The sequence below is a fragment of the Puccinia triticina genome, chromosome 1A (assembly GCF_026914185.1).
Source record: "Puccinia triticina chromosome 1A, complete sequence".
Classification (NCBI taxonomy): domain Eukaryota; kingdom Fungi; phylum Basidiomycota; class Pucciniomycetes; order Pucciniales; family Pucciniaceae; genus Puccinia; species Puccinia triticina.
This window is the reverse complement of record NC_070558.1, coordinates 4,497,976-4,517,194: the sequence shown is the minus strand read 5'-3', so window position 1 is coordinate 4,517,194 and position 19,219 is coordinate 4,497,976. Positions and strand designations below refer to the sequence as shown.

At 47.4% G+C, this 19,219-nt stretch overlaps 7 protein-coding genes across 7 annotated transcripts; 3 read left to right on the top strand and 4 right to left on the bottom strand.

Annotated features, from left to right (window-relative positions):
- Positions 1 to 1,727: 1,727 nt before the first annotated feature.
- Positions 1,728 to 2,870, top strand: PtA15_1A523 (uncharacterized protein; the record flags this gene model as incomplete). The annotated part of the gene is made up of 1 exon (XM_053165560.1): positions 1,728 to 2,870. One exon carries the CDS (start codon positions 1,728 to 1,730, stop codon positions 2,868 to 2,870), a length of 1,143 nt encoding a protein of 380 aa, XP_053016739.1.
- Positions 2,871 to 3,302: 432 nt separating this feature from the next.
- PtA15_1A522 (uncharacterized protein) lies at positions 3,303 to 4,661 on the top strand (the record flags this gene model as incomplete). Its single annotated transcript, XM_053165559.1, has 2 exons — positions 3,303 to 3,402; positions 3,478 to 4,661. The coding sequence occupies 2 exons, from the start codon at positions 3,303 to 3,305 to the stop codon at positions 4,659 to 4,661; spliced, it is 1,284 nt and encodes a 427-aa protein (XP_053016738.1).
- Positions 4,662 to 5,704: 1,043 nt separating this feature from the next.
- PtA15_1A521 (uncharacterized protein) lies at positions 5,705 to 7,151 on the bottom strand (the record flags this gene model as incomplete). The annotated part of the gene is made up of 9 exons (XM_053165558.1): positions 5,705 to 5,803; positions 5,908 to 6,074; positions 6,181 to 6,252; positions 6,361 to 6,422; positions 6,503 to 6,596; positions 6,688 to 6,779; positions 6,900 to 6,937; positions 7,024 to 7,063; positions 7,129 to 7,151. The coding sequence occupies 9 exons, from the start codon at positions 7,149 to 7,151 to the stop codon at positions 5,705 to 5,707; spliced, it is 687 nt and encodes a 228-aa protein (XP_053016737.1).
- Positions 7,152 to 7,304: 153 nt separating this feature from the next.
- Positions 7,305 to 8,546, top strand: PtA15_1A520 (uncharacterized protein; the record flags this gene model as incomplete). Its single annotated transcript, XM_053165557.1, has 4 exons — positions 7,305 to 7,838; positions 7,915 to 8,135; positions 8,236 to 8,344; positions 8,451 to 8,546. 4 exons carry the CDS (start codon positions 7,305 to 7,307, stop codon positions 8,544 to 8,546), a joined length of 960 nt encoding a protein of 319 aa, XP_053016736.1.
- A 382-nt stretch (positions 8,547 to 8,928) lies between these two features.
- PtA15_1A519 (uncharacterized protein) lies at positions 8,929 to 10,274 on the bottom strand (the record flags this gene model as incomplete). Its single annotated transcript, XM_053165555.1, has 2 exons — positions 8,929 to 10,112; positions 10,220 to 10,274. 2 exons carry the CDS (start codon positions 10,272 to 10,274, stop codon positions 8,929 to 8,931), a joined length of 1,239 nt encoding a protein of 412 aa, XP_053016735.1.
- Positions 10,275 to 12,275: 2,001 nt separating this feature from the next.
- Positions 12,276 to 13,185, bottom strand: PtA15_1A518 (uncharacterized protein; the record flags this gene model as incomplete). The annotated part of the gene is made up of 2 exons (XM_053165554.1): positions 12,276 to 12,691; positions 12,753 to 13,185. 2 exons carry the CDS (start codon positions 13,183 to 13,185, stop codon positions 12,276 to 12,278), a joined length of 849 nt encoding a protein of 282 aa, XP_053016734.1.
- A 116-nt stretch (positions 13,186 to 13,301) lies between these two features.
- PtA15_1A517 (uncharacterized protein) lies at positions 13,302 to 13,844 on the bottom strand (the record flags this gene model as incomplete). Its single annotated transcript, XM_053165553.1, has 2 exons — positions 13,302 to 13,400; positions 13,785 to 13,844. 2 exons carry the CDS (start codon positions 13,842 to 13,844, stop codon positions 13,302 to 13,304), a joined length of 159 nt encoding a protein of 52 aa, XP_053016733.1.
- Positions 13,845 to 19,219: the final 5,375 nt, after the last annotated feature.

Here is a 19,219-nt window from a genome sequence, read left to right as displayed (position 1 = left end):
AAATGGTTGCAGAGGCCCAGGACAGTTTTGGGAGGCCGGTCTCGGAGAATGGAACCAGAGCTAAGTCATGGTGGTGCAAATCCACCCTGGACCCCATCATCGCAACCAGAAACAGAGCAAGACAGTGGCTTATATTAACTAAAAGTGCCGAAGCGGCTGAGTGCTACAGACAGTGGAACATCTATTTTAGGGACACCATCCGCGTCCTCAAGAGGAATGCCTGGTGGCGCTTCCTAGACAACCCGTCGGATGAGGCGGTCTACAAGGCCCTTAGGTTCACCAAGAAGGCCTCTGCGCAGACCATTCTTCCCCTGAAAAGGCAGGATGGTACAATTACTACTGATAAACTCGAGCAAGCTGAGTTACTATTCACTGGCACATCGGTTATCCAGGCTCCCATTGACCTGTCTGATGTCCCCATCAGGTATCCCTGCAGAATTGTCTGTTACCCCAGAACCAGTACCGAGGAAGTCATCGAGGCTTTTAAGAAGATTGCACCCAAGAAGGCCCCGGGCGTGGACGGTATTGCAAATGAAATGATCAAGTTGGGAGCTAAGTTCCTTGCTCCCATCCTTTCTGATGTTTTTAATACCGCACTTGCTAGCAGTTCTTTCCCCGCCACCTGGAAATGTGCTGTCACGGCCATCATCCCCAAGGTGGGGAAAGATGACTACACTGACCCTAATGCTTATCGACCTATTGCATTGCTGAGCGGTATGGGCAAGTTATTTGAGCTCATCATAGCTCGTCGACTGACAGAGTGGGCGGAGAAGTCTGGAGTTCTGGCCGATGGACACCTCGGAGGCTGTAAAGGAGCGGGTACAGAAGACGCTCTGGTTCTTTTGGACACCTGGGTCCGTCGGAAATGGCAGGAGAAGAAATTTGTTGCTGGTTTATTTCTGGACGTCAAATCTGCCTACCCCTCTGTTCACCCGCGGAGACTGACCCACTATCTCTCTCATTTGAACTGCCCGGCGTATCTTGTCGGAATCATCGAGTCGTTCTTAGATGCCCGCTGTACAACGATCAGAATGGATGACTATACATCCCCCCCATTTGATATTGAGATTGGCCTCCCTCAGGGGTCACCTCTCTCTGTCATCCTTTATATTTTATACAATAACTCATTACTGATCAAGTCCTTTGGGTTAGATAATGATGTCGTCTCAATAGGCTATGTCGACGATGTGGTCCACCTGGTTGCCAACAAATCGGCGAGAGACACAGTCAGATTGCTAGGCAATCAGGGATCTCGCTCCTTACAATGGGTTTCAAAGTTTGGAGCCGTTTTTGATAAGAAAAAGGCGCAGTTCTTATGGCTGACCTGGAGGGCACACCCTTCTGATTCTCTCCCCTTTGGCGATCAAATTTTACCCCCCTGCCAGGAGGTTCGGTGGCTAGGAGTCCTCCTTGACACAAAACTGACGTACACGGCAATGTTTAATTTTTTAGAACGCAAGGCTTCGGCCACATTTTCGCAACTCAAACCGCTGGGTAACTCGCGGTGGGGACTTCGAGAAAAGGACCGTGTCAGACTGATGAACGCGGTTCTTTTACCACGAGTATCTTATGGGGCTCCAGTCTGGGCTACCATCTCTAATTCCGCCAAGCTGCAGCGACTAGCTAACAAAGTCAACAATCTTGCAGCTATTTACACTCTAGGCACCTTCAAATCCACCCCAACCCGATGGCACCGGGAGAGATCGGCGGTTGTGGATATTTCTTCAATGTGTAGAAGTGTAACGATTGGCTTCTTCACCCGGAAATTTATTCGTCGCCGTTTCAATAGCAACATACAGGATATTCTGGTTGGGAGAGGTCTCTGCCGGGATGACTGGATTGGCAAACACATTCCTGATGCCCGACAGCAACTCGACCAACTTGCTAAACTGAACCCGGAGAAGATACTCATTGTATACAACAACAGCTTGGACTCACACCCGACAACACCACCCATTAGGAATCTGGGCCTGTCAAAAGAGGCCGCCGTAAAGGCCACATCCAGCTTAGTTGACACCCTTCTTAACACTCCTGATTCTGTTGTCATCTATACTGACGGATCTTATGACTTGAACAAGGGCGGAGCAGGTGCGGCCATCTGCCCCGACCTCAACTTGGCATTATCCATGTCTTTAGGGGTAGACCCCCTCTTCTCAAATCATGAGTGCGAGGCAGTCGGTTTACTTCTGGCATTCAGACTCACCGAGCAGGCACTACGCACGCGGAGTTTTTCCAACGTGTTCATTCTCACGGATAACGTGGGGGTCCTACAACGTTTAGGGAGCTGTGATGCGGCAAAACCGGGGCAGTACCTCTTCTATGAAATCTCAGACATCTGGCGCTCACTCCCCGCTGAATTGAATCTTCATTTGGTATGGTGCCCTGGGCATGGGGGGATCCGTGGCAACGAGGCTGCCAACCTCCTGGCCAAGGAAGCAACGAATAGGAACAAGAGCCCGGACCAACAACTACACCATAATGCATGCAAACTCACAAGATATCTCAAATCTCAAATCACGACACCCTCTTGGAAGGAGCTGAAGAAACGGATTTCCGATCTCCCAATCTTGCAGTCGGCACTGATCAATCAACTCCGATCGGGCCATGCGCCCCTCAACGCCTACCTTTTTAAAGTCAAACGAAGACTGGACCCCATCTGCCCCTTCTGCGAAGGCCGAGAAACTACCAATCACTTCCTCGACCTATGCCCAGCATATCAAAAACCTCGGAGGGAACTTATTCGGAAAGCCAGATCAAAGAAGCTCAAGGTTGACTCAAACAGACCTCATCTTCTACTCCATCTTTCAAAGGCGCATAGCCTGATTTTTGAATTCATCAGGAAGACAGGCCGGTTTCATTTCTTGGATTGATCCTATGCACGCTCTTGTAGTTTCACTTTTTATGTATTTTCTCCTTTTTTCTCTCTCTTTCTTCTTTCTTTCACCTCTCTCTGATTAGCTATCCTGTTACCGTGTACTCTCCTGAGTTTAACAATCTCTTTATGTTAATTCCTCTTTCCCTCTTCCCTACTTGTAAGTAGTCAGATACTTGAATATTCATAGTGTGCAATGCTCAAGGCGAAATTACACTTAAAAAAAAAAAAAAAAAAAAAAAAAAAGATATTCCACCTCTGGTTTCAAAAAATCACATTTCTCTGGTTTCAGCCATGGGCCACTGTTATTCAAGGGTTGAATTTGGAGTACCACTGGACTTTCAACACATGTTACTGCATGTCACCTGACACCTATTCATATCACTTTTTTCATGGTGAACTATAGTCTTGTACTTCCAGGAAATACCCAATGGCTGAAAGTGAGACCGAGCCAACCAGCACAGGCCCCGACGCGCCCAACGGACCCGAAGCCCGCTCCTCAAGAAACAAGCAACATTGGCCGCAGGGAGGTGTGTAGATTTCAATCTTTTGTCCTGACTATCGAATATACATATGAACTTACACAGACGTCAACGCTTCTCCAGAATTGGCCGTCGGAGGTTTCAGTAGACTCGAAAGGAAGTTTGGTTCGCATGCGAACGCCGATGAAGATCCGTTCCCGAGGCCTACTCAAGAAACTTTTTCCAATGAACAACTCAACGTGAAGAAAGATCTCTTGAGCAAGCTACGCTCGAATCTTCTGCCGCAACTTAGACACCACACCACGACTCTTTCACGATCATTAGACCCAGATCGCTTACAACAAGATCCGGGCTTACATCTTAAAATCATTTTGGAGCTCCAATCCGACATCGACCAGACTTTGAATCAAGTTGCATTTACGATTTACGCGGTCTGCCCAGATCCAGAATCATCTCTGACAACGCGAATCAATGATCGACATCTCAAAGAATTCAAATTCTTTCGAACAGATGGCCTGCACTGTCGGATCGCGGATGAATTTTGTCCAGAGTTATGTTCGATTTTCAGCGAAGGCAAGGATCTTATTCAGCAAATGGAACTTTCAACAACGAAGTACCCCCACGCAACTCACATAGCTTCAAGCACAGAATCAATAAAATACCACACGTGGTGCGCCTTGTTTGAAATCGATTCGGCAATTGAATGGTTAGAAGGATCTGAGTTTGACCTTGTACGACGTGATTGGCCAATGGAGGTACGCGGCATCAATCAGTATCTGGAATTTCTCGGGGAGATAATCAATCGAACGGCGCACTTAAACGAAGCAAATACGATGTCTACTCCAGAACCCTTGAGCAACCAAGCCATTCAGCTATACAAGTCGCTATTGCCGAGCATGAAGCTATCCCGAATGTTCTTCAACAAAGTAGTGAACCGAGCAATGAGCCGAAAACGCCTCCCGCTGTTCACAGAAATGCGCTCCGACCAGCTGCGATCTATCGGCGAATTGGCCGAATTAGTGTGTTCTGATCTCCACGATATTATGGATGCATTGAAAACCGCCGACTCATTTGGCCCCGCAGTCACTCATTTCAAATGCAATCAAATAACCAAACGGCTCGAGGGCCGTTTTGAATCTGCTTTATTTCTCATACTCCTTTACTTTGCTCCTCTCATTCCGGACCCCGAGGGTTTTCCAGTTCAAAACGACTTCAAGGCTTGGTTTGCTACTTGGTACACTCAGTTCACTGTGGCCATTCAACACTTTAGTAACGCTGTCGACTCATTCAATCCCAATGTTGCATAACATCTGCGTTCTCATGCGATCACAATGCTGGATAACATCTGTGTTCTCATTCCTCTATCCCTCTTGGTACTTGATTCACTATCAAAAAAAAAAACAAGTTAACATTCTTCTTCCTTATGAGGGTCATCTTTTTTTCTCCAAACAAATCCATCGAGCTCTCTCTGGTGCCTATCTATCTTGTTTACTGCTTTATCGCATATAGGTTCAAAATTCAAAATTGCCGGATTTTTTTTATTCAAGTGAGAAAGAAATTGAAAAGGACATGAATGATCAGACCATTTGCATTGGTACCTGTAAAATTGAGGTTAGCTAACCTGGGTTAGCTAACCTACTAGCGTCAAACACACTTGTCCGGGTTATTAAACCAGTTGCTTAAATTCAGGTTACCGCCGACAGTGCAGCCACTTGTTTTGAATGCATTCAAATAACCGAACGGCTCGAGGATCGTTTTGAATCTGCTTTTGCTCTTATACCCGTTTATTTTGCTCCTCTCATTCCGGACACGGATGGCCTCCCAACTCAAAACTATGTACTTCAAGGCTTGGTTTGCTACTTGGAGCACCCAGTTCACTTTGGCTATTGAACACTTTATCGATGCTACCGAAGATTTCGATAACAATACCTTATATCATCTGCGTTCTTCTAGTCTAGCTCATTGCTTTTGGTACTTCATTCACTTCTTGTATGTAATCCCAAAACAAAAACCATGTCAATATTCTTCTTCCTCATCGATATAACTTCTCTAGCAAAACGTTGTGGGATAAATAGCAAATTAAATTGTAAAACTCTAAGGCAGTGAAAGTAAGCCAACATGGAAACCCAACTGAGAACACCCGACAGTACACGAATATGAGAGGAAGAAAAGAAAAGGCAATTACTGTATCGGACCAACAACAGCTAAAAGGTAAGACGAGAGTTCATGATTAAGGATAGGGTTGAAAGAAAAGAGAGGATCTGAAGCAGTTGTTATTCGCGTAGTTTATATACCGGAGTTACATGAAGTACAATATGTGGTGGAGGACGTATGCGAGGAGTAAAGAAGATCATTTGGGCTGTTGCTGTTGGCTATTGAGTTCGCCTGAGATGATGCTTGCATTCAATTCGGCTAACGGGATCAACTCGTCTTTCTTGATCAAATCAAACTAAAGATGTAAGATCGAGTTCATTAACCGAAGGGAAGAAGGATATTTGTATCAGAGAAAGACGAAGCAGATAACCGTCGGGAAGAGCAAAACAAAAGACGGACCTCGTCGATAAAGAAGTAGAAATGGCGGTAAGAAGTGTTCAAATGAGCCTCGATCCCCAGCGCACAGATCTGCGCGAAATGGTGGTTGTAGAGGTGCGCATAGACCCGGAACAATCGTCGGACGATCGACTGGATTGTTGTCTTGAATGTCTTTGGAAACTCTTGTCCTACACATCACGTCATATCAAACATTACATTAATAAAAACCCGTTCGTGGGTTTTTTTTCTTCTTCATTTGGTTTCATGGGGGCTGAGCAGTTGAAAGTTTCTTACCGATTTTGGATGGAAAGATCTTCTCATCATCCAAGAATCCTTGAACCCAATTCATCAAGTATTCGACATACTCTTTTTTTAAAAAAAAAAAAAAAAAAAAAAAAAAGAGAGAGAAGAGGATCAATGCGAGGGCACGAGAGAAATGGATCCCTTTGCCCCGGAAAAATAGGCGAATCTTACCCGGCGCAGAGACCTTCGTGGCTTTCTTGAACTCCTTCCCGTCATGCCAATGATATTCGTACCTAATAAAAAAATTAAGATTCGTCCGAAGTGAGTGTTTTTTCAGAGGATGGAAGTGTATGGGTTGAGAGGGAGGACTGACCGACTACCAGCACTCATGACGGGACATTCAGTAGGCGTACAGAACTCGGTCACCGTGCCATAGAGCATGTTAATTTGGTTGTAGAAATCCAGAGCTGAGACAAACAGAATGATCAGTTGAGTATGTCAGTGTTTGCTTGTTTGCTTTCTTGCCGTAGCTCGAAAACAAGTGGGTTGGAGACTGACTGTTGACGGCCAGCCATTCGTTCAGGTCTTCTCCTTCCGGCAACGTCACCGCGGCTCTCAAGTTGCCCGATCCAAGCGTGGCGTCTGCATATCTTTGGAAGCGATATATCATCATACCGGTCCAGTCAAGGGTGGGGGGAAATGCCATCAGTCGATCTACTCCTCTCTGTCTCTTCGTGTCTTGTTTGATATGAGGGACGGAGTGGGTTTACTTCTTCAGTTGGTACTGTTTCGTGTGTTCAGGCAAGTTCTAATGTCACATCAAGCAATCAAAAACGTTGCAATTAGAGCCCTGTGTATTTTCCTGTTTGTTAAGGGATGTGAATTTGATTTAACTTTGCGTGGTTTGATCACCGTTTTCTGTTTCCCGCCCGCACTGATGGGAAGAGAAAGGTTAGGCTTGCTGGCTGGTGGATAAAGGGAAGCAGGGAGGGTACGAACAGTCCTCCAAAGAATGACGACATGGTGCTTGATGGTCTTCTTTCCTTTCCTGTGTGAGGTGGTTGTTGGTGGTGGAAGTGCGGCTGGCTGTGGTTGAGCGCGCGACCACCTTTTCCCCGCCGCAACCTCCGAACCTCAACCAACCACGCCACGAGACCACGCTGCTCCAGCCAGCGATGACCAAACAGCGGGGCAAGGGCCAGCCAAAGACGACGACGACGACGACGAGCGCGAAGGACGACCCGCCGGCGAACACTCGGGTGGTGCCATCGATCAACCTGCGGACGAAGTACTACTCGGTGGTCCCGCTCCATCTGCTCTTCATCCACTTCACCGTCTACTATCTGCCTGGCAAGATCCTCAGCAGCCCCGAGGATGGCCATCCGGCAGCAGCAGGAGGAATCGGGCCGAGCGTCCAGCATCTCGTCCGCCACCCGATCCGCTCTCTGGCCCTCATCAACCTCGGCACGCTGCTCGTCCAGCTCTGGTTCACCAACTTCCTCCGCTCCTGGAGGAACTCGCTCGTCGGTCCTGCCGATCCCTCGGCCTCTTCGGAGAAACGCCGGCCGCTGCCCGAGAAACGTGTGCTGGCCAGCCAGCTCAAGAGGCTCTTCCTCAGCCTCATCTCTGCCCCTCCCTCCGAGTTCCCCAAACGACTGGCCAAGGAACTCGACCCCAAGCTACGCGCGCTGATCAGCCGGGCTACCTTGGTCAGTCCCCCTTCCCCTACCCAAAAAGAAAACCCATACGGATGGCCGCAGCTGACGTGATGTGCTTGGTCCACAGCTTCTCAAAGAAGCCCTTCTCATCAACACCGTGATCTTGCTCGCTCTTACCGCCCTACTCGTCCTCCTCGGCGCATCCACATCCTCGTTGTCCCAGCTGCTCAAGAACCTCGGACTGGCCTGCTTCCTGGGGCTGCTCGCCTTCTTCCCCGCCTCACTCTTACTCGGATGGAACCAGGCCAGAGAGAAGCCCAACTGGATCCGCATCTTCTCCACCTTCCAGTGAGCTCCAGCTCTCGTCATCATCATCATCATCATCGCTTTTTTTACCTTACTGGGAGATTGCCTGCCTTAAAACCGTCGATTTTCCTTCTTCTTTTAGACCAAAGAACGAGGTCGAGGTCGCCCTCCTCTTCCCCGCTTTTGGCGCCTGTATTGGTACCTGGCTTGGTGCCATCCCGATCCCACTAGACTGGGACCGTCCCTGGCAGGTATCTCTTAATTCCATAGAACCCAGGCCCCTTCCCTCTGCGCTCTCCGTCGAACCAATTAACCAATAAGCTGATCCAACTTTTCTGACTTGCTATGATAATTTAGGCTTGGCCAATCACCTGTCTCGTTGGTGCTTCTGTGGGCCACGCCATCGGATCCGTCGCCTCCGTCATCCACTCCGCTCTCTATTCATCCCCTTGAGATGGACTCCGCACCCCTGGGCCGTCTCCGGTTCCACAACCCCATCAAAACAGAAAAAAATAACTCTTGTAATTACGTGTACAAAAGAGGAATAAACTTACACGCAGAAAGCACGCGTTTTTACCAGCTTTGGGCGCACTTGCTTTTGTGGAGCTGTCCAAAAGTCGTGCCGACTATGTCACAATGTTATTCTGTGTCACGTTGACAAAGTGGGGTTCATCATTCAACTTTCTTGTGCTGAGTGAGCCCATGTTTACCAATCAATTCCGTCTCAAATAAAGAGTCTTCGATCAACATGGATGCACAACTTTCTTCTACTAGAGTAATAGAAAACAGCTCATATCGAGCAACAAAAGTAGACAGAAAAAAGAAAAAAGGAAACCTATGACACCGTCTCTTGAAATCTTCGGGCAGAAGTTTGAAAGTTGTCAATAGCTAAAATCATCAGAATATGCCACCTACAAAACCAACTTTGATAGTAATTCTGATCAGGAAGGCCATCGGTTTCGGGGATCATGGGGATAAGATGAAGGAGGATCATGAGCAATCCACCTGGTTTGGAGTGAGTCGAAATATCTATGATGTCTTCGCAAATACGGTAGGTTTCATCTGGGGAGATCGCAACATTGGCTTCGCTCAGGAGTTCCAACAGGCTGTTTAGACCATGGCCAGTTACCTGACAAGAGTGACATACAGAGCCTAGTTGAGCAGAGTTCATCTCCGAATAGGATGATAGGTGCTTCCTGCTGACGATCTTCTTCAAGGTTCCGAAAAACATGCGGGAAAGCTTCGCGATTGGTACTAGCAATTTGAGGAGCTCGATCACCGGTTCGCGGACGATTTCCACTGTATAATATTGCTCATGCTCTGCCAATTGAAAGTGAGCTTTTGGGTCGAGCATCAGTAATGCACTTCTGAGCAAACCATCGATCCAAACCGTTCCACTGAATCTTTGGATAAACTCCATCTCAGATTCTGTTTTCAAGTACTCGATGGTCCATTCAATCAGATCAATCGCATCAACATGGGTTAGCTCACATTCAGAATGTGAGTCATCTTCGTGAGTCGATTGCTGCGTAGAGAGCCCCATTTGTCTGATGCGTTCCCCGGCCCAATAAAAAAATTCGCACGGATCGCTGATTATATTTTCGGTTGCGTCAAGAATCATATGAAGCCTATACGTTTTGAATTGTCCCCCATGTCGATCATTGGTCTGGTCTATGAAATATAATGGTCGAGGACAGATGAGGGCAAGCGCGGATTGGACTCGAATCATGGAGTGAGCGATTCCGGCTTGGAGCTGCAAGATTAGCGCGAGTTTTGTCCCTGGATCTTTCTGAAATTCGGCCGGGTCTAGCAGTGGCAGGAGAGCGTTAAGCTGCTGGCTGAAGAGAGGCAGAATCCATGAATGCAACTGAATTTTGACATTTTCCCTCGAAGCGCCTGGGTAGTCAAAGAAGTTGGACGGACTGCCGAGGCCACCGAAGACTTGCGAGCCTGCTTCGACTTCCCATTTATCTATATCCCACAGGCGTCTAAATAAGTCAATCACCCAGACTTTTTGGACTGCGAGGAAGTTTGTCAAAAGGTCAATTATCAGTCCGGCAACCAGTTCACATTAACGGGTTTGACGAGACACTGGACGATGGTTTATGATACACAATTACACATACGTGGGAGCCGATACTCTGCCATAAAGTCGGCCAATGGCTGGTTGAGTGGATCCATGTTTCTTTCCCAATCGGGTGAAACTTCTGGCGGAGGTGAAGGATCGAGCCCAGGGAGAAGAGGTCTAATCAGCGCTTGTCATTTCACCTTCTTTAGAATTGACTACATACAAAACCCAATTATGGTACATAAATATCTATTTGGGATGAGAAAGGAATGCAAATTGGGCCAGTACACCACGGCTGCAAGCGAACGTTTTGACGTGGTTGTGGTATGGTTTCCAAAACGTTCGCAATACAATTGGTACGATACGTCGGGGCGAAGCCCCCACGGAAACCACTTTGAGAAGATTGGGGAGATATTTGAACAAAAGTTGAGGAACCGTCACCCAAACGGAATTGAAACTAATAAAGTTGGGATGTGGTTCCCCCAACTTTATGAGTTAGCTCAAACGTTTATGTGAACGCCTCCAACGTTTCCACCAACGAGGAAGGTTGAGGGAAACGTTTGGATAACCACGCAACTCAATTGACAACGTTTTCGGAAACGGCGAACGTTATGGAAAACCGTTGCAGTTTCCGAGAACGTTACGGAAAACGTTATTGTAATTGCCGGGTGCTCTCAAAACTGTTCGGCTTCACCCTGCAAAACGTTTTGCCGGACGTTCCCGGCCGCCAATTCCGTATTACTCCGATCAACCAGTTGTAGAGTAGAATAGACATTCATCATATGTTGTATTGCGCCGTCGTAGTAATATAATGATAAGAAACTGAGATAGACAAGATGTGAGATGGAGCTAGAACCATTGCCGATATACACGACAACATAGACAGACCTAAAACGGTGATCAAAGAGATAGATAGCATAGACAACAAGATAGATAGACGACGTGACAGGCAATCAAAGTTGTAGATAGGATAGACGACGAGATAGAGAGAAGAGAGAGCAAGTATGAGGAATCCGGGCTGGGCTACATGTCCTCAAGGTCCAATGTATCTTCAGGGGGAGGCAATGCTGGATCTTGACCTTGGCGCCGAGCCCGTTGATTCTCACATTCAGCCTTGATTTCTTCCTTGGTTGGCAACGCAAAGTCAGCGGGGTCGACATCGTTAACCGTTCTGGTTTTGTTCCACAGGGCTCGATCCTTCTTCAGGATCAGCCGAGCAAATGCAAAGTGGTACAGGCGCGGCTTACCGATCCGCGTGTAGAGGTCGTTGTCCAGTTGATGCCAGAAGGTCACCTTGCTGCCTTCGTCACGTGCGATACGGTTGAGGTTGAAAACCATTCGCATGTGGGCCAGTCGAGCCTTGGCCGGCGCCTTCACCTCCGCATTGATCTTCTTGGGGCAGGCATCCTTGTAGCGCGGCAGCATTCCCAAGAACACACTCTCAACGAGGTCAAATAGGTCGGGGACCGGAGGTGGTGGTTTGCCCGTGGTTGGGAGGTTGGATGAAATGAGACCAACCAGTTTGTGCTTCTCGGCCTTCAGGTCATTGGTGATAAGGGTGTCGAATTGCGAGTTCCACGCGTCATTGTCTTGCCAATTGGCGGGAAATTGGGAGAGGAATGCCGAGTCCTGCTCGCCAATGAGGACCTGCTTGATCGCAAGCAAGAAAACACTTTTGATCAGCTGCGGGTCCAGGCTTACAAGGGCAGAAATTCAATTGACCCACCTTCATGGCCGTGAAAGGTGTGACAGCTCCGTTGATACGTCGTCCACGGAGGCGGCCATAAGCGTTGAGAGAGCCATCAAGTAACACAATACGAAGATTGGTGTGCACGAAGTTCTTGAGGGTGCCCACCACTTCTGATTTGGGAGCCAGTAGGGTTGTGGTTGCCGGTCGACTCGCTTCCTCAGTGCAGGATTTCAACTCGCTCACCAGCTTCGTGACCATACCGGATTGGATGTCCTCAAGCCCCGCGAGAATCATGACCATGGCTGCTGGCCATCTCTCGTGCTCGGGTCTCTATTTAGTTTGTGATCGGGGGGGGCATAATGTCCCGCGGTGAGAGACAGGTCAGTCACCTGGGGAGGAATTATGGTAAGGGGGGGTGGACTGTCTATTGACTTACGTTAAATACTGGCGCGGCAACCCTGATAAACTCCTCGGTGTTGGCAATGTTGGCACGAAGCGTGCCGATGTTGTCTCTGATGAATGTGAGAGTATCGGGACGTACCAAAGCCAACGAGTTTTCTGAGCGGCTTGAGTTCCAGCTCGTCGCGGCGGAAAGGGGCCGCTCCGATGCAGGTGGGCTGCTCATGCCTGCACCGCCAGTCGGTGGAAGGGGCCCGGAAGCCATCTGGGTCGGTCTGCGGCTTTGTTCAGGTGACGCCGAGGGCCGCTCATGTTGGGCCAGAGGCTCATGGCGGCTATAGCGGTACGGGCTTGGGCTTGGGTTAGTTGGGGTATGCCGGATCGGTCCAGGTCCACCGGGGTCGCTCGCGCCTTGCCGGCCGTGGTATGAGTGGGTGGGTGCTGGGGGAGTACCATTCAGTGTTATACCCCAAGCAAAGAGGAAAATGTAGCTGTAGCTTACTGGTGGGATTCATTGGGGGCCCGGCCGCCAAGGAGTGTTGGTATGATGCGCCTGAGGCCGCCCCGGGGCCTGCGGTCTGACCGGTAGTGTGATCGTTAGCTGGGTGGCCTTGGATTCCCCCTTGGCTTGCCATCATAGGCAATGGCAATCCACCTGGGGCCCCGTGGTGTGTGCTAGACTGAAGCGGTGCACAAGCGGCGAGAGCCGGTTGGTGTTCATCATGTAACAAGTCCCACCCATCTCCACCTGGCATTGGCCAGTTACCGCTAGCGTCGGGGCAAGGATAGTTACCGGGAGCATTAGCGTCGGGGCGAGGATAGTTACCGGCGGCATTAGCGTTGGGGTGAGGATAGTTACCGGCGGCATTAGCGTCGGGGCGAGGATAGTTACCGGCAGCGTCGGGCCGAGGATTGTCTACTTGCGGGTGATCCATAGGTCTTGGCTGGGGTCTGGGGATGGATCACGACGGAGGGGAGTGTCTGGGGGAGTCAAGGATCAGGGGCGAGGTATACATCTCCAATGCGGTCGGGGGAAGGAAACTTGGGGGACTTACTCGGAGACACCGTTATCGACCAGGACGGTCAACGTGGCAGGAGGTTCTAGCGGGGTCGAGCCAGTTTGTATCGGCGGTGGAGGTGCAGGTATCGGCTGGGGTCTGGGGATGGATCACGACGGAGGGGAGTGTCTGGGGGAGTCGAGGGGACTTGGTGGATCAGGAGCGAGGGATACATCTCCGATGCGGTTGGGGGAACTCGGATACTGCGGTATGCGCAGCGCTAAGGCTCCCCTCCACTCCGGTGTGGGCAGTTTTCCCCCCTTTATTTAAGGACTGTGTTTGAGTGCCAATAGACACATATCCCACCACTTTGTTATTCTTTCTTTTATCATCCTTACACTTTATTATCTTGAAATAACCAGAGGGATACTTATAAAAAATCACATCTAAAAATTACCATCCCTCACAACACAACACATAAAAAGTTTTTTCTTCCTCAACCGGGTTAATTTTAGGGGCCATGTCTGCAGAAATACCTGGTAAGGATCTGTGCTCTGCTCTTTGGATTTGGCTGATGCTGATTTGGATGCTGCCATTTAGGGTTTGAAAAACTGGCTCCAAGGAATGGACAAGTGAGATATAGGTGTCTTGTATGTGGGGTTAGGCCTTGTCTTCCCAAAAGTATTGCTGCCCACGTAAAATCTAGGACCCATGTGAACAAATTGGCACAAATGCAAGCACTACTGAATCAGCCACCACCTGCGCCTGGTCCTCAACCTCAAGGACGAGATGATGTTGACATGGAAGATGGCACCTACGTTGGCCCATTACCTTTGGAGGAACCCAGGCCACTCCCAATGAACATTGATGATATGCGACCTGACGAATTTGGTCACGACTCTGATGATTCTTCATCCAATGATGACTCTGAACACAGTCTGGACCTTCATGATTTCTTTCAAGATCAGGAAGATATCATTCAATCCCACTTACAAAATTTGGGGCTGACCCCAACAACATATTCTGCTCCCAATACTTACAAGGTGGATATTAATTGTCCCTGGTACCCATTCCCCAACAAGGAGGTATGTTCTATCTTTTCCATGCTGAAGATGCCTTCATCTGCTGATCAACAATTTATTTTATCACAATTCACCACAGTACCTGGTTGGAACCCTGATGCTTGGACACTTGCACACAATAATGTCCAGCCAGATCTATGATAAGATCCGGTCCATATTATTATTGTGCAACATGGACCTTCCCCACTGGGACACCATCAGAAGGGCCCGGACCCGCATAAGTGACAAAATCTTGAAATATGAAATCAAGCAAAACATCTCTGTATTCCAAAACAAGACTTACATGATCAGCTTGAAAGATCTCATAGCAGGGGTAATACAGATATTTCACTTGGGGTGTAACATGTTAATGAGGAAGCTGATTAATTCCATATGTTTAATCCACCAGGAACTGGCCAATCCTCTTGTTTCCAAACACATGGAGTTTTACCCCCATGACCCAAAGGGTAAAAACATCTACGCACTGTGTCAAAGTATCAAATGGAGAGAGGAGCTTCCCCGGGAGTGCCGAGTGCAAATGGTTGAAGTTCATGACAAGCATTATTACATATATGAGCCAGTCACAGTGTCCCAATCACTTGGACCTGATATAATAATGATTCCAGTATATTTTTACAAATACAAGGATATACTATACTCCAAATGCATCAGGCCTAAATATCGCAATGTTGTGGAAATCCACAACAATGTAAGGATCAATGTCACACAGATGTTGGTTCCAGGGCACCTGCCGTATACCCACCACCTTCTTGACGAAATCCCAGTATCACACTTCCGCCTGAAATATGATCAAATATTCACATCTGTAGGCGGACTGTTGATAGCAAAATGCAATCACTGCATATATGGCAAGGAGTTTTCATTCACACTCACTAAATAATGGTGATTTCAAACTGACTTTCCTACCTATTCATTCAGAATGTATTCCTGGTGGTGGCACAAGGAAGATTCCAGTTCCAAATCCTTGGCGGGAAGAAGCAAATGGGAAGATAATACGTCATGTACCTATCACCTTGTATGCAGATGACACGTCAGGTAACAATTCCAAGCGATGGAATAAGCACAACTCATTTTGCTTTACCCTCAGTGGCCTGCCCCCAAGCCTCTCAAACATGGAGTACAATTGCCATTTTATATGCACATCTAATCGGGCAGGCCCTCTGGAGCTTGCTGAACCCATAGTTCAAGAGTTGAAGTAAGTTAACCTATCACCTTTATGACAAAATTCTGTAATGATTGACCAGATAAAATTGCAGTGAATTGGCCACAGCAGGTAGTATTGCTTATGATTCAAGTGTTAAGAAAGAAGTCATGTTCATGACTGTTATGCTTGCATTTGTTGGAGATTCACCCATGGCTGCTGAAGTTACCAATACACCAAACCCAGGAACCTCCAACAACCCCTGTCGCATGTGCGGACTGCAATGCCCTCAAGGGGAGGAAAGATGCACAATGGAATACCTCAGACAATTTTTTGGCCACCCTCATATGCCACCCCCACGCACATGGCATGAAACAATAGACAATACATATGACTTATGGGAAACCTCCCAATCGGGCACCCAAAAGGAATTTGAAAGAAAGCATCAAGCATATGGAATCAGGGACCGCATCAATTTTGCATTAATTGACCTGAAACGCTCTGATTATGAAGAAAGGTTGAGAATAGTCAAAATGCAGGCAGATACCCCCAAAAGTATGATTAACCCCTTTGCTCATTTGATAGCATTTGATGGTTGCAAGGATACTCCAATAGAAATACTACATGTTATACTTCTTGGGGTTGTCAAATACCTTTGGAAAGATTTCATGGGTCAACTGAAAGAATCTGATCACCCAGAACTGGAAGCACGCTGGCGCGCATTCAATACAGAAGGAATGAATGGTCCTCCAATACAGCCGCAATATATGATTCAGCATTACAAAAGCCTCATAGGGAAAGAATTCAGACTGATCCTTCAGGCCACCCCATTTGTGTTATTCCCCATGATGAATGAGCAACAGCAGGAAATCTGGACTTCACTGTGCCAAATTGCAAGTATGGCATTTCAGACTCACATAAACGATATGGACAAATTCATTTGGGAAATGGAAAATTGAATACATCTATTCTTATATCACGTGTGTATCATGAATGGCAGGTGGGCAAACAAACCAAAATTTCATCATATCTTGCATCTTCCCGAATCAATACTCAGATATGGCCCAGCAAGCTTGTTTGCTACTGAAAAATTTGAGAGTTTCAATGGGGTGATAAGGAATGCCTCCATTCATTCCAACCGCCAAAGCCCAAGCAGGGATATAGCCACCTGCTTCAACAACTTCAACATCATAAGGTTGTTGTTATCAGGAGCCATACTATATGATCATGAACACCTTACATATTTTCAAGCATCCAGGGAAGTACAAGCACTTTTTGATAATAATGTGTTTATCCAAAAAGCCATGGGATACAATTCAAATTGGTTTGGATCCGGCCAACTCAAACCAACCATTCATGGTCACAGGGGGGCACGCAAAGCAGGGGAACTTGTCCCAGTGCCTCTGTTGAGGAATTTCCCCACACTTCTCATCACAAAGGTTCAAGCTGTCAAATTGGATGATAAGGAAGTCATCCGCAATGGTACTTTTGTCTTGGTGAATCCCATTTGTCTCAATTCTGCAAGTTTTTGTGCTAACCAAACATTTCGTGGATGGAGATAACAGACCCAAGACCGTATGTTTCCCAATGGTATGATTGGATGTGTGGATTCCATATGGGAAGTGGGAAATAATCAGTTCTATGCAAAAATACAGAGATGCACCAAATCAGGTACTCAGCCAGAGAATCAGATGGCAATTCTGGTCAAGGAGTTAAGTTTTTATTATGAGCCTGCACAGGTGAGCCATCAATGGAAATTAAGACTTGGAAAATGCTAATCATATTAATCATGAACTCTGATTATATTATTCATTGACTGATTCAATCCATGTTATTTAATCTAGCGCATCATATGCACCATCAATGTTCAGCATAACTGCTTTGCAGCGGATTGCCCAGTCAGGACCAAATTCATGCCTCTAACTGGACACCAAGAAGGAGGAACCCACGTGAACTATATAGAGCACAATCCCATGAACAGCTACCTGCTCAATGCAGTGTCACATCATGCACCATATTTACACCGTCTGCATTCAAACCTGTTTGTTCGTCCCATACCTGAAGATGTGATGACATTAGCTCTGGAGGAAGGGTTGCATATGTGGCAAAGGGAGGGCAACTGAAAGTATTTCCTCCCCATATAACATGTTTCATTCATTGTGTAGTGAAGATTCATAACCACCATTACTATTTGGGCTCTTATGTGATAAGTTGATGAGCATTATATGCCAGTCAGATTATCAAATTAATTGGTGTTTGTTTACTTGTGTCTTGTTGTGCATTCTGTGTCTTGTTGTGCATTCTATGCAATCAGTTTTCATTCATCAAATCATTTTTTCATTCATCAAATCATTTAGATAGTATAGGTGTTTAACAGAAATCTGAGTAGAAACTTGTTTGATATTGTCTGATGAAAATATTTTGGGAGAGTAATAATCAGACCAATTGTGGGTGAAATTGCTTCTTATAGCTTATAAAACAGACCCATTGTGAGAAGTTTTGGTTATATGTATCATGTATTTGCATGGCAGGAATTGAGACAGATAGACTGATAGACTGATAGACAAGGGCAGCACATTCACTTGAGAGAGATAGAGAGAGCAGCATTCAAGCAAGAAATAGGAATAGACTGATCACATTACAGTAGACTGAAGACAAGACATATCACGAGATCGGGAGTCAATTGGCATAGCATCGGGGAGGAGGACTGGACCCGCAAGGCAAGGACTTGGAGCTTTGGCCTGTTTGGTGCCGCCGCGCAATCGCTACAGCTGTTGTCGGTTGTCATCTGGGATCTCCTCTAAGATAAATCCGGCCATTCTGTGGCGACACTAAGAATAGTGGATATTGTCAGCAGGGATGAAGGGAGGCAGCAGGAGAGGGACTTACTAGTAAGGACATTACTGCGTTGGGTTGGAGAGTAATCGACGCTGGGTCCATCTCTAGCAAAAGGTATGTCCTACGCCCTGCGTAAACGTCCATGGACTTGTACTTGAAGACGGAAAAGCACGAGATCGGTTGCATCGCGATATTGACAGGCTGAGGGACCGGACCTTGCGTAAACCCGTAGTTCCAAGTGAGGAGTCCCCTGAAATCGGCGTAAACCGCCAGTATGTCGAGCGAGTATCTGTTGGTGGCCTGGCAGCGAATGGCTTTCATGACGCGCGCCTTGAACTCCGGGAATTCCATGGCCTGCATGTCCTGGCCGCTTATGTGGACGGGGGTGAGATGGCGCTCCGTCTCGATGCTTCTGTAGGAGTGATGATCCTCATCATCGTATCGGACCTTGGCGAAGAGCTTGTAGTTGATGAATAACGTGATGCCGGAGGTGGTGGTTGGAGCCACGTAATGAAGTTCGCGGAGGTTGCAAGCAGTGGCCACGCCAAACGGCGCCTCATTGTCGCGGTGCATCGGGCCTTGTCGCGGTTCCTGGGAAACTCCGTAGTCTGAAGGGGATGGGGCGGGGGAGGACATCGCGATGGGCGGAATGGGGAACAAGGGGATGCGATGGTTGGAGGAGACTTGAGAGCTTGATATCCGAAAAAACCTTTGCACTTGGTTGTGCAAACGTTTTATTAACTTATTGTTTTGTCAAAACCGGTCCTAAACGTTTACATAGCTCAAAATTGTTTCAAGAAACGTTAAATTCGACCGTAAACGTTTACATTGCTCAAAAACGTTACATTAAACGTTGTATGCGCGGTAAACGTTTTCACCAACCAACTGAGGGCCATGCAAACGTTTTCTC